This window comes from Pelodiscus sinensis, chromosome 3 (assembly GCF_049634645.1).
Source record: "Pelodiscus sinensis isolate JC-2024 chromosome 3, ASM4963464v1, whole genome shotgun sequence".
NCBI classification, from domain to species: Eukaryota; Metazoa; Chordata; order Testudines; family Trionychidae; genus Pelodiscus; species Pelodiscus sinensis.
The window spans coordinates 62,752,461-62,765,208 of record NC_134713.1 but is presented as its reverse complement, the minus strand read 5'-3'; the positions used below and the strand labels follow the sequence as shown (position 1 = coordinate 62,765,208).

Here is a 12,748-nt window from a genome sequence, read left to right as displayed (position 1 = left end):
TTTAAACAATGTGACAATTAAGTAACTGAGTTGATGTCTAGATTGCTGAATTGTACTGTAGCACTGCTGAGCCAGTCAGAAATCCAGGAAAATACTATCATTCATTTCCTATGCTACCATTTAACTAACCAGTAAAACCACTTTGATTTGGTTTGAAATCAAATAGATGTGTAACACAGGGCAAGTCTCAATTTGTACATTTGGACTATACATAGGAAACAAGGAACTAATCAAGGAAGAATACTACTGATCAGCAATGCATGGTCAATGCCTGAGTTTGGAGAATGGCAGCTTGCTGACGATTTTTAGGCCAGGTCTTTACAGCAGTAGTGCTCATGGAAACCTCAGCTTCCTGAGGCAACAACAGATAGTATATAGTTATTTCCTGGCAGAGACAGCCTAAGAATAAGCAGGAAGTTATGCTAGAATGCAATCATAAATGAAAAGGGGGACTTTAAACACCAAGGGTGCGTCTAGACTGGCAAGATTTTGCACAAAAGGGGCTGCTTTTGCGCAAAAACTTGCCAGCTCTCTACACTGGCCGCTTGAATTTGCGCAAGAGCACTGACATTCTAATGTAAGAATTCAGTGCTTCTTGCGTAAATACTTTGATGCTCCTGCTCAGGGATAAGCCTTCTTGCGCAAGAATACTTGTGCAAGAGGGTCAGTGTAGACAGGCACCTTAATTTTTTGCGCAAGAAAGCCCAATGGCTAAAATGGCCATTGGAGCTTTCTTGCGCAAAAGCGCATCTATACTGGGCACGGATGCTTTTGTACAAAAGCACTTTTTGCGCAAAAGCATCCATGCCAATCTAGACGCTCATTTGTGGAAATACTTTTAACGGAAAAGTTTTTCCATTAAAAGTATTTCCACAAAATCATGCCAGTCTAGACGCAGCCCAAGACTACATTTAATTGATAACTACTACTGCTTCAAAGTAAAAAGCATAAGCAGATGTTTAGGAACATGTTAAAAACTTGGCTGTGCATTTTGAGGGGAGCAGATAGATGAAAAATATTCCCTTTATCAAGGGCCTTATATCAAAGTAGCCTTTTTTTTTTTTTTTGGAAAGGAAAAGAGCTTCATGCATTTTTTTTTTTTAAACACTGCTCCAAATATCTTGGTGGGATGGGAGTTATTACTCAAGTCTGGTATGAAAATCTCCCTCCCTGCAAGATTAAACATGATGCCTGCATGGTTTTCTAAGTTCTACTGACATAAGGCCAAGCACTTCTTAGCTGTGGTATTTTGAACTGCCAGTAGTTGGGTTTCCAACCAAACCAACAGGACAGAATTACAATTCTTTTTACATACATTTCTGTCAGGCTAAATGCCAACCCAGCTCACATTTTGCTGAGGTAAGACCTGGCTTAGAGTCCCATGAGAAAGGGCATCGTATCATTAATCGCCTGATGGTACTTTCCAGTGGCAGATTCTTTCCTGCCTGCACCTTTTGGTAGGAACAGCTCTGCATTCCTAGATCTCTATTAGAGGACTTTTGCTCTGGAAAATACAAACTGTGCAGAATTTATAGACACCGTTGGAGAAATGATTTCTTCCATTCAAACATATTAAAATGGTAATGAACTGCAGTAGTCAGTATTCCTACTAGACACAGAGTTAGATATCCAACAAGCATAAGAAATGCATCAAAAATGCAAAAGAATAACTAGGCCTTTTATATTTCTGTAGATTTAAAGAATTAGCTGGCTCTCCTAATCTAAGCCTTTTGTGTTTTAATAACCAGATATAATTGTTAAGGAGTACATGAATAAGCACACAGACAAACCCAGCACACACTAGATCACAGAATTCAAACATTTATCCAGTCTGGTTGGTTCCTGCTAATCAGGTCTTAGGTTTGACTCAGGCAGCATGCAAACATCCAGGAATGGCAGTAACTTCACTTTTCTTCTCATAATGGCCACATTTTTAAAGGAAAAACTCAGATACAGGGATGGTTTGGTTGGGCATCAGAGAACCGTGCCTGGAAGTGGGAAAGAAAAAAAGAATGCCTACTCTTGCCTCTCCTCAGCCTAAAAGCCCCTTTCCTCCCACATCTTGTCCTTCTGCCACACTACAGACCTGACTCTGTGCACAAGAGGACTGCTTCTGTTCAAGAACTCCTGAGGAGGTGGTATGTGTATCATTAAAAGTATGGAACAAGAAGGGGGGAGGGCATCACTATGTGATAGGTATGAGAAACAAAAGGTCTAAGACTTCTTCTATACAACCTGTCCTCAATTTCACCAGCTTAGCTGACCAGCAACTCCATCAGGCAACCCATTTATATGAATTTACAAAAACAAAACACCAAAAAACAACACACACATAGGACAATTCTTTCCTCCAGTTTTTGTACAATGAACAAAGACTATAGGGCCAGCCAGGCCTGATAACTGGAGGAGGACTTTTCAGACACACAGGGTCACCCAGTCGAAGTGGATGGTGAGAAAGTCTGCTTATTGCTGGAGAGACAAGGCTGTTAAAAATGGAGCTCTGGAAATTGCCTTCCCATCCAAAACTCTTCATGAAGCAGCATCAGCTTTCTTCTGCGTCAGGCAGATTCTTTGGCTCTCAGTCAGTTACCCAGCTGCTTCATAAAGGGCTACTTGCTAGTTCCTTGTGACAAAACCTACTGTGCGCCAAATTTTATGAAAACAGCAACTCTAAAATATACACAATAGCCTCTCACAGGCTGTGCATGAACTATATACACAATTACAAACAAGTCACACAATTGTCTATTTCTTACTTTCAGGTAGCAATAGGGGTTGTTCAGAGCTGTGTGAAGAGCAATCCGTGGGGCAGCATTCAAGTGCTCACGGAGGGTGTTAGCTGTGTTGAAATACACCACCTCATTCAGGGTCTGCATCTCTGCAGGAGTAAGGTAACTTCTGAAAGAACAACAACATGTGTTGTATGAAAAAGACACCTCTTTAACTGAAAGGACACTACAAAACCCCACTGGAAAGCTGCACCTTCAAAGAGATAGCAAGAACATGCATTTCACAACAGACATGAACAGAAAACCTCTGAAAAATAAGATACTACAATACTTAGAAACACCTTCTAAATAAAATGAGAATTTTAACAATTATCAAATCAGCCTCCAACTTGAAACATTTGTTAATTAGAAACTACCTGCATCAGGGCAAAACTCATCCAACAATGCTGACACCAGCCATCTGCCTTGCTCATTACTCCTACATCACCCACACCATCTTTAAACCCTTTCACTGGCTTCCTCTCACCTTTGTTTTCAAATTCAAGCTCCTTGTCTTGGCTTCCATAGCCCTGCACAATCTAACTTTTGCCAACTTCTCTGCCCTAGCTCCTTTTGGCTCCACACTTTTCATCCTTCCCTCTACTAAAAATGCACAATTGACCACTGCCTTCATATTCTTTGCTAATCCCGGTCTTCATTTTCTTCCTTGTGGGTGCTTCTACTTAGAACTGCGCCTCTGACCCCATCTGCCGTGGCTTGCAGTTGTGATTTCCATTTTCACTAGCCTAGCCTATACAATGCAAAGAAGAAATAGTGGATAAACCAATACTGATTATGATGTGGGACATTTTAACCTTGACTTATCAATTTTTCCCCCCCACATTCTGCAGCAACAGGAATGAATTGCATAATTTGTGTTTCTGCCTCCTTACAGCATTCTATAGAAAAGAGGCATTTTCAAAGCCTCATTCAGAGAGAGTTGGCTGCAAGGACACCCAACAGCAACATTTCATGGAAATAAGAGTTGAAAGGACACGTCTCATATTGTAGGATCACAGCTGTGATTTTTGACAGCAGTTTTTCCCAAGTCTGCATTGTTTGGTAAACTGTTGTTCTGTACATGCATGCATGCATATATTTTTGTATGGCAGTATTTTATAAAAAGAACAGGAAAGCTCACCTTACGAGACTTTCTATAAAGTCAACAACTTCGAACCGGAGCATTTCAAACTTGGTTAATTTCTTAGACCTTTTTGATTCTTTCAATTCCAGCAAAGTCTAAGAGAAAAAAAATGCATGGCCAAGTCACTCTTAATGGCAAACTCATTCATCTGGCACAGAAGTGGGGAACCTTTATTGGGTCAGGGGCTGCTGACCCACAGTAGAAATTAGTTGGGGGCTGCATATAAGTGAGACAGGGGGGAGGGGAAGGGAGACCAGATAAACGCTCGCTGACGTGGCCCTGAACATGAAAAATGATTGCCATGGCTACTCTAGGTAACACATACTAATCTAAATAGAAATAAAGTTAGACTGACAAGATTGTATTCCCTGTTCAAATACAATCTTGCAAAATGTATACAAGTATCTGCCTGCTTAAGAACGGAAATGTGTTTTCATTGTGAGAGTCTGTTTTATTAAGATGGAGCTGACACTAATCCTGAAATTAATGTCCTGAGGCTAGGAAAATAAAATTTCAGATTACTCTCTCTCTCTCGTCTTAAAATTAACATACATTATGGAGTTGTAAAAAGGAAAGGGAAAATTGTCTCTTGGTCAGAGCCATGTACTGAAACACAGGGAATTTGGATTCTAGTCTCAGTTCTGTTTCTGATTTGCTGTATGACTTTGGACATGTCACTTAGCTTTCCAGTGCCTCCATTTCCACATCCATAAAATGTGGATAATAATATGTACCAATCTCACAAGGAGTGTGTGCAGATTAAAAGTCTGTTAAATTCTCAGATGCATGGTGCTATCAAAGTGCTAACTGGCATTATTATATGAGTATGTTAGATGCAATGAAGTCTGACAACATCTGGAGTTAAAAATATAAATAAAAAGTCCTTAAATGTTGAAATAGATATTGATGTACCACTTGCCAATTTAGCTACTTGCCAATTTAGCTACAACAAAATAATGGTGGAGAGAAATATTGAATTATACATTAGAACACTTCACAGTTGTACTGCATACACACCTTATTTTCCCAGGCTGCTACAGGCTTGAAAAAGTAATCTGAAATTTTATTTTCCTAGCCTCAGGACAGTAACTTGCCTATGGCAACCAGAAGTTTTAGTCTGAAAGGCTAGAGAGCTTCTGGCGCTTTCTTTGCAGTACTGTTTGCCATTTTATCAGGGAGGTATACAGAGCCAATGAGATTAAAAAAAAAAAAAAAAAGAATGGGGTAGAAGAAGACAAGAAACTCCTGCGTTGATACAGAAAGGGGTGGAACAGGAGCAGACAACCCAGATGTAGAAGATGCCCCTAGAGGCTGAGATTCTCTGCATGTTCAGAAAGGCAACAGTAGCATCTGTGAAAAAGTTCTATAAAGAGGTAGAGGGTTAAGATCAGAACTGATTCTTAGGGGAGGGAAGAAGTGGGGTACAAAAAATGAATAAAAGTGATTTATTCTTTATGGGGGGGGGGGAGTCTATTTACTGGATGACTCAACACATGTCAATGTGAATTAAACATGCATGAGACTGTATGTTGCAGGCTTTTTAAATCAAAGCCAGTATGCTTAGTCAGAAAGCTAAGAGTCAAAGAAATTCTTCAGATTTGCAGCTTTTTATCTGACATTTGAATTGGGCATGATGTTAAATTTTTAAGTCACTCGCAGAATATGATTTGTTCAAAGCTACGCCACTAGTAATTCACTCAACAATGTAGCACTTTAAAGACTAACAAGATGGTTTATTAGATGATGAGCTTTCGTGGGCTAGACCCACTTCCTCCTGCATTTTGCTTCAGCTACCCCAGACTAACACAGCTACATTTCTATCACACACACACACACACACACACACACACACACACACACTTTGAAACTAGTTTGTAAAAAGTAAAACTGGCCTGACCTTCTGAAGATGATAGAGGTCGGTCTTCTTCTGAAGTTCATTTTGTGATGACACAGACACATCTTGTATATCATTTGTTTCTGCTACTGGAACAAAACCAACTTTCAACATACACGGCAAACTCCTTCTAATACCTACATATACCCATTGACCCAGGCCAAACTGAAACAGGATCAATGGGTACTCTCATGTTGGATAAGGACCAAAACCCAATTAGTTATTCAATTTTTCTCCTGGCAAACAAAGGTCAACAACACTTCATTGCGTAATTCATATTGATATCAGTTATCAAAAACAGAAAATTCAGCCTTGTGTAGGGGGCCTGTACAAGGCTTATGCACCACTTCTGTTCTTTTTAAAATCTCTGGACCATGTCCTTAACTGATATGAATTGACAAAGCTCCACTGATCTCAATGAAGAAGTCACTTAATTAGCTTTTAGAACTCTTCCCAATACAAAGATTTTAGATGTGAAAAAATATGAATTTAAAGAGAAAAATAGGTTCTAATTCACAATTCCCAAACACCATAACTGGGATTTACTGAAATGAGAGTAAAGTGAAAAATAGAACATACTGAAACATTTGACTAACTATATTTATCTTAGCCAAAATTCAAGCATAAGTTTTCTGAGCCTTGAAGTTTGTATATGAATAATTAGCAGGTTTTGCTTTAAAATAAAACCCATCATCAGAATTAAGTCTCAATTTTGCTTTATTTTAAAACAAACTTCCTATAACAATAACAGCTAATAAAAGTCAAAGCAACATACTGTTAGGATATTGGCATTGCTTATAGGGTTGACACCTGCAGGCCACAGGCTGAGGTCAGTTATAGCTGGTTGGTGGCTTACATGAAATGAGTTGGTAGTTTCAGTGCAATTTAAGGCCATGTCTATACATACTGTGCCAGAGCTCGATCTTCTGGCATTCAATTTAGCGGATCTAGTTAAGACCCACTAAATTGAACATTGAGGGCAGTGCCAGTCAGCGCCATTACTCCTTGCAGTTACAAGGAGTAAGGGAAGCTGATGGGAGTGTTTGCTCCTGTCAGCCTCCCTCTGTGAAAACAACACTAATCTCAGCTTAAGATAAGTCAGCTCCAGCTATGTATTTTACGTAGTTGTAATTGTGTACCTTGACCTGACCTTAGTGGGCAAGTATCAACATCTTAAAATTCATCATCACAGTTTTCTGTCAGTATCAGCAAAGACCAAAGATTCAATAGGCATGGACATTATACTACTCTCTCACCCTAGAGTTTATCAAAATCAGGGTGAGGTACATTAATGAGCACAGGGAAGGCTATAGATGGGCTGCCTATTTTCAGTGTTGCTGACTCCTGCAATTTAATCTGAAGACAACTGGTTAATTCAGTTTTCAATTACATGTAAGGAAGTAAGATTCTACCCCTCAAGGTAGCAGACAAGAGCCTGAAAATGAAGCAAGTGCGCTGAAGATTCTGAAACTTAAGGCAAACAAAGCCCAAAGATATTTTTAGCATCTCTTTTTTAAAGCCACTCATGATTTTAAATGCTTGGGGTTGGCTATATTCAGTCCCTGTGCTGTGGGTTGAAAAGCAGCTGTTAGCATAGGACCTTTCACCATCACTATATACACTTTTAAAAGAAAGAAGCAGAAACTAGCTCATTAGTGAAATTCTAAACTTAAAACAAATGGAAACAAGTTTCAAAAGATCCCCACATATGTGAATGAAAGAAAGACTGAAAGAAGATGTAGTAAATATCCTGAAAGTAAAAAAAACAAACAAACTGATCCCTGATGGTTTGTATCCACTCTAGATACAAGATTTCAAACTGAGGCGGTCCTCTCTCCCCTCGTTATTACAATAACTTGTTAAACTTGAGCAGGTTTTCTCAATGTTCCCTCAACTCAACGTAGGCTCTACAGAACAAAGGTTTGCGCTCTCAAGCTCCATGTTTTGACTCTCCCAATTCACTAGAAAAGAATTGGGAAGATGTGGGCCTCTCCCCTGGCCCTGGAGCCTCCTGCTGCCAGTGAGGAGAGAAGGGCCCTATCCCTCAGAGCACCACGTTGTCTGTGCCATAAGTACCTCTTAAATTCCTTTTATTTTTCCCTGGTTATCTTAAAAAAGGAGTATTATTTTATTGTAGAAGTAGACTTTGTTTTAGTTACACTGGAACTATCGGATAGTTGCATAAATACAAAGATTTCATGCAATTACGCAACTATTCAATTAGCCAATATCTAACATCCCTAGTATCTAGGTTCCACAGAAAGGAAGGACTCCCACAGGGCAGTACCCAAAGGAAGGGGCACCGTGGTCTGGGAGGAATGTGGATCCCAACGTGGTACAGAGTGTGAAGGCATAGGTAATAGCAGATGAGACACTAACTGGAAGAAGATGCTTCTGGATAGTGATAGCTAATTCCCAGGACTGGCCAGCAGAGGCACCATTCAGCGAGTTAAACTTCCTACACAGAAGATGACAGATGCTTTCACTTTTACATTGGATGTGAAGGCTGCAGTGGTTTCTCTCAATCCAGGGATGATGGAGCATGACTGTTTCTATGGGCTGAATCTCCTAAAGACAGAAGGATGATATTGAGCTGCACTATTGAACTCTACATGTTGCCACTGACTGTTCCCACTGCAATCTACCCATCCTGACCTGAACAATCCATCTCTTACTTGGATCTGACTGGACTGAGTTGCACATCTTTATGACTGGCATGATAATGAGTCCAAATGTATGTGTAAAGGAGTTAGCGCTAGTATTAATCTTTCAAGCTTTTGACTTATTCATGAAATGATTTTGGAAGCTGTAAAGCACTTGAAAGACCTGAAGAAAAATGTGTCTATTAAGAGTAATTTATTATCCACTCCCTTCAATCTTTCCAGTTTTTGTCTCACACTCAGAGCCTATCCTGTCCATAGGATGCAGGGGGATGCAGACGCATGGGGACAAAGGGATTAGCAGGAAGACTTGTGCTGGCAGCAGAGATTGAGCCCACCCCTGCACTCACCAGTTCCAGCCTGCTCTGTCAGCACTCAGCATTGCTCAGAGGAGGGGACTTGGGGTGAAGGGTTGGAATGGACATGGAGACAGGGCAGAGGAGGAATGAGGGCAGAAAGAGGCAGAGTGGGCAGGTAGTTGTCCTGGACCCCGTACCGACATATTGATGGCCCTGCTCACACCATTCTTCCATTTTATGAAGGATGGGCCCAATCAGCAGTAACATGACAATCATTTTTGAAAAGATGTACTCTATGTCAAAATTGCTTGGCATACTGATAATCTTAGATGGAGAAATTTCTGGGTTTGATTAACAGGCAGTGAATTCATCAGAATCCAGATTCTCTGAGGCCATTTTATACCATTGATACTGAACGATTTGGCAGAATATTACATGCTCACCTTCCAGATTTTGAAATCGTGTCAGGAACTCCTCCATTTTCTCTATCGTGTTGCTAAACTGTTTTCCAGAAGATGATGTAAAAATCTCCACACATTTTTGAAGTATGGCCACCAACTCAGCCTTAGCCAACATCCTGAAAAACAGAATCAAATAGCAAAACAGGGAAAGCATTTGCTGAAGTACTTAAGCACAATGTTCAATATGGTATTTTATTTGAAAAAAGAATCCCCACGTTCTCTAATTTAAAAGCTATCCGTTTTCTTGTAAAGTTGATTTTCTAAAGAATGAATTAAGACTGTTTTAGTTCCAGTGTTTTTATATTGAGAGCTTGACATTTAAAAAGGGCTAAGGAATTGACTGAGCTAGAAGATTATATCCTTCAGTTTCCCCTCCCAGAGTAGATGGAGAATAGTCTAATATAATCTAAAGGTAAAAGCACTTTTGTATTTCTTCCCTCTAAGATCTGATTCAGAGGTGAGAATTAGGACTTAAAGCTTGTCAGAGGATCATGATTCCTGCGTTTGAATGATGCAAACCAGAATATCCTCACCTGGCATTTCAACATTACAAAACTCATTACATTCTGGGATCCAAAAGGAACTTGTAACAGAGTCAAAGTTTGTTTTACATATTTAATTAATATAAACCCACCACACCTCTTTGCATGAAATAGCACTTATCTTTTGATCCCAGAATTTTATAAAGATGACTAAGTAGAATGAAAATACTGAGGCTGAACAATAATTTACATTTATATTTAATTTGATAAGTATAATATTGCAGGATCGTCTCTTAACTGTGTCACTTTGAAGCCTAGAGTATCTGAGTCAGCGTAAAACAATGGAAACAACTACAAGCATGGCTGAGAGCTCTTTATTCAGAATATCACCAGGTTCACCATCTGTTACTGTTCAATGTTTAAGTTCTATTCCATTTTCATTTTACAAATTACATTTTGCAACAGCAAGGCCTAGTGATCCAAGCCATTAATATCTCTTTAGAACTATGGCATTGTCTGTCTCAAGAACCATGGCTCTGGCAGCAAAGTCTGAGGTGTATAGCTAGCTATGTTGCTACAGAGATATAGGCACTGGCTTTGAGGGCTTAAATGCTCAAATGGGTCACCCCTGAAGTATGCCACTCTGATTTTAAATTAGAGTTTTTGCTTCTTGCTCTGGCAAACCCTTTTATGTTTAGACAGTAAAAAGTCACTGTAAATAGACCCTTTGTACACCTAAAAACAGCAGAAGTAATTTATAAGCCAAAACCAAGTGCAGAGGATCATAATGTAATGTAAACAGGCTCTCACACATTCATGAAACAGCCCGTCACTCCCATTCAATTCTTTCAATTAAGGAAAGTCAAAGAAATTAGTCCTTAATTTAAAACATTACAAAAGGAAAATAAAAATATTGTAAGAATCTGACAGCAGGATATTCCCTTTGAAAACAAATCAGGGAACTGATTAACTACTAATTAATTACTTTTGGAGAAATGCTATCTCCTATCCAAAAATAGTTTTTGCTGGTGGTACTGGGATTTCTTTTTCAGATAGCAGCAGCAGTAAAGCACTTAAAGCTCTAGCAAATCTTTCACTAGCCACCATTTTCAGGGACTGAGGAAAGGATCAATTCATTAAAATTAAAAGTTGGTATTTGCCAATAGCAAATTGTGATCTTCTAATTCTCACAATCTTAATGGCTTTTAGAATAACTTATAACTTGCAAGGTGATTGTCTGAAGAGAAATAAAATTATTTAAAATCGACGAGGAGTCCTGTGGCACCTTATAGACTAACTGAAGTGTAGGAGCATAAGCTTTCGTGGGCAAGGACCCACTTCGTCAGATGCATGACATGCATCTGACGAAGTGGGTCCTTGCCCACAAAAGCTTATGCTCCTACACTTTAGTTAGTCTATAAGGTGCCACAGGACTCCTCGTCGCTTTTGCAGATTCAGACTAACATGGCTACCCCTCTGAAAATTATTTAAAGCACCTTCTATGGCAAACCAGTGACTCCCAACATAAGAACATGAAAACAGATACATACCTACAATCCTTGAACAACCATATATGCAAGATGCATTAGTATGTAGTAGGGGTTAGAACTGGCCTATTTTAATAAAATTATAAAAATAGGAAAGTTAAACCAAGTCTTGCTGTTTTCATATAAGTTATCAGGAGCCTAGTTGCTGCCAAAGGTGGTTAAAATCATATCACCTTATTAACAAGCTGATTTACCTGTACATAAGATTCAAGTGAATAAAGTTTTACAACTTTAATTGATTAGCATGGTATCAGGAAAAAGGACCCCTTCTTGTATGTGTCCAGCAATTTAAAACCTTCAGAGGCCAAGTCAGATCAAGCACTGAGGAAAAAAGCTGTTTGTCCTATTCAGCAGTTTGAACGTCCTCACAATTTGATGCAAGCCAAGGCCTTTAGAGCAATTGGTCTGCAGAATGCACAGTATTTAGCCAGCCACCTGCCTCCAGACTCTTGAACTCGAGTATTTGACTCACACAGTAAGAAAAACAGTTCCTAACCTTCCATAATGGTTATTCTTTGAGATGTGTTGCTCATGTCCATTCTACATTAGTTGTGTGTGCTTGCCACAGGCACAGGTGCCAGAAGCATTTCTCTCAGTGGTATCCATACGGGACCAGCTCTAGGACCCTCTGGAGTGGTGCACATGTGTGCCAGCATAAGGGGTACTGCCGGCTTCCTCCTCCCTCAATTATTTCTTGCTGGAACTCTGACAGTGGAAAGGGGGTGAGAGGGATGTCATGGAATGGACACGAGCAACACATCTCAAAGAACGCCTTACGGAAGGTTAGCAGCTGTTTTTACAGGGGTGCCATTTCAGATTTTGGCATAGGGAGGGAGGGTGACCCATGCAAGCTGTGATTGGGGAAGGGAGGAAGAGTAAGAACACAATGAGGTGGGGGCACCAGACTGACAGCAGCTTCAGCAGTGTTACTGAAAATGCTCAGTACAAATCAAGCAGTAAATTGGAAGAGAAGAGTGGGGGACTGACCCCCTCCACTCCCCCCCCCCCCCCCCCCCCACACCACTTCTTTCCAGGAGCTAAGGCACTGGAAAACTCTAGGGTTTTTTGGACAGATAACTTAGCAGTTAGTTGCCAGAAGTAGTATATCTAATTCCTATACAAAAGAAAATTAAATAAATATTAGATCCATTCATATCTAATACCAGCATACTCTTGATCTTATGTAAAGTCACTTAAGGGAAACTGACTAGCTTTAAAAATTCTGTATATTATATTTATATACATATATTCTGACTTTGTTACTAACTCTGTGGCGTGAGAGAGAGAGAGAGTGCGTGAGCATGCCTAGGAATCCTGAGTATCTCAGTTCTAGGAGAGTAGTGGGATCTAGTGGGTCAGCAGGGGGAAGATACATTTGGCCTCTACATAAGAACATCAAAATGGCCACCCTGGGTCAGACCAATGGCCCATCTAGTCCAGTATCCTGTCTTCCAACAGTGGCCAATGTCCAGTGTGTCAGAAGGCATGAACAG

General features: G+C 39.9%; 1 protein-coding gene across 7 annotated transcripts in view; it reads right to left on the bottom strand.

The window, feature by feature from the left end:
• ORC3 (origin recognition complex subunit 3) overlaps positions 1-12,748 on the bottom strand; it is a 69,204-nt gene that overhangs the window by 7,699 nt on the left and 48,757 nt on the right. For 6 of the 7 annotated variants that reach the window (XM_075923856.1, XM_075923853.1, XM_075923855.1 and 3 more), the window contains 4 exons: positions 9,209-9,342; positions 5,810-5,895; positions 3,910-4,007; positions 2,757-2,898 (listed from right to left, as the gene is read on the bottom strand). In XM_075923856.1, coding sequence (XP_075779971.1) covers positions 2,757-2,898; positions 3,910-4,007; positions 5,810-5,895; positions 9,209-9,342 — 460 coding nt within the window. The remainder of the gene's footprint in view (positions 1-2,756; positions 2,899-3,909; positions 4,008-5,809; positions 5,896-9,208; positions 9,343-12,748) is intronic. The other variant, XM_075923854.1, reaches the window with a different exon arrangement.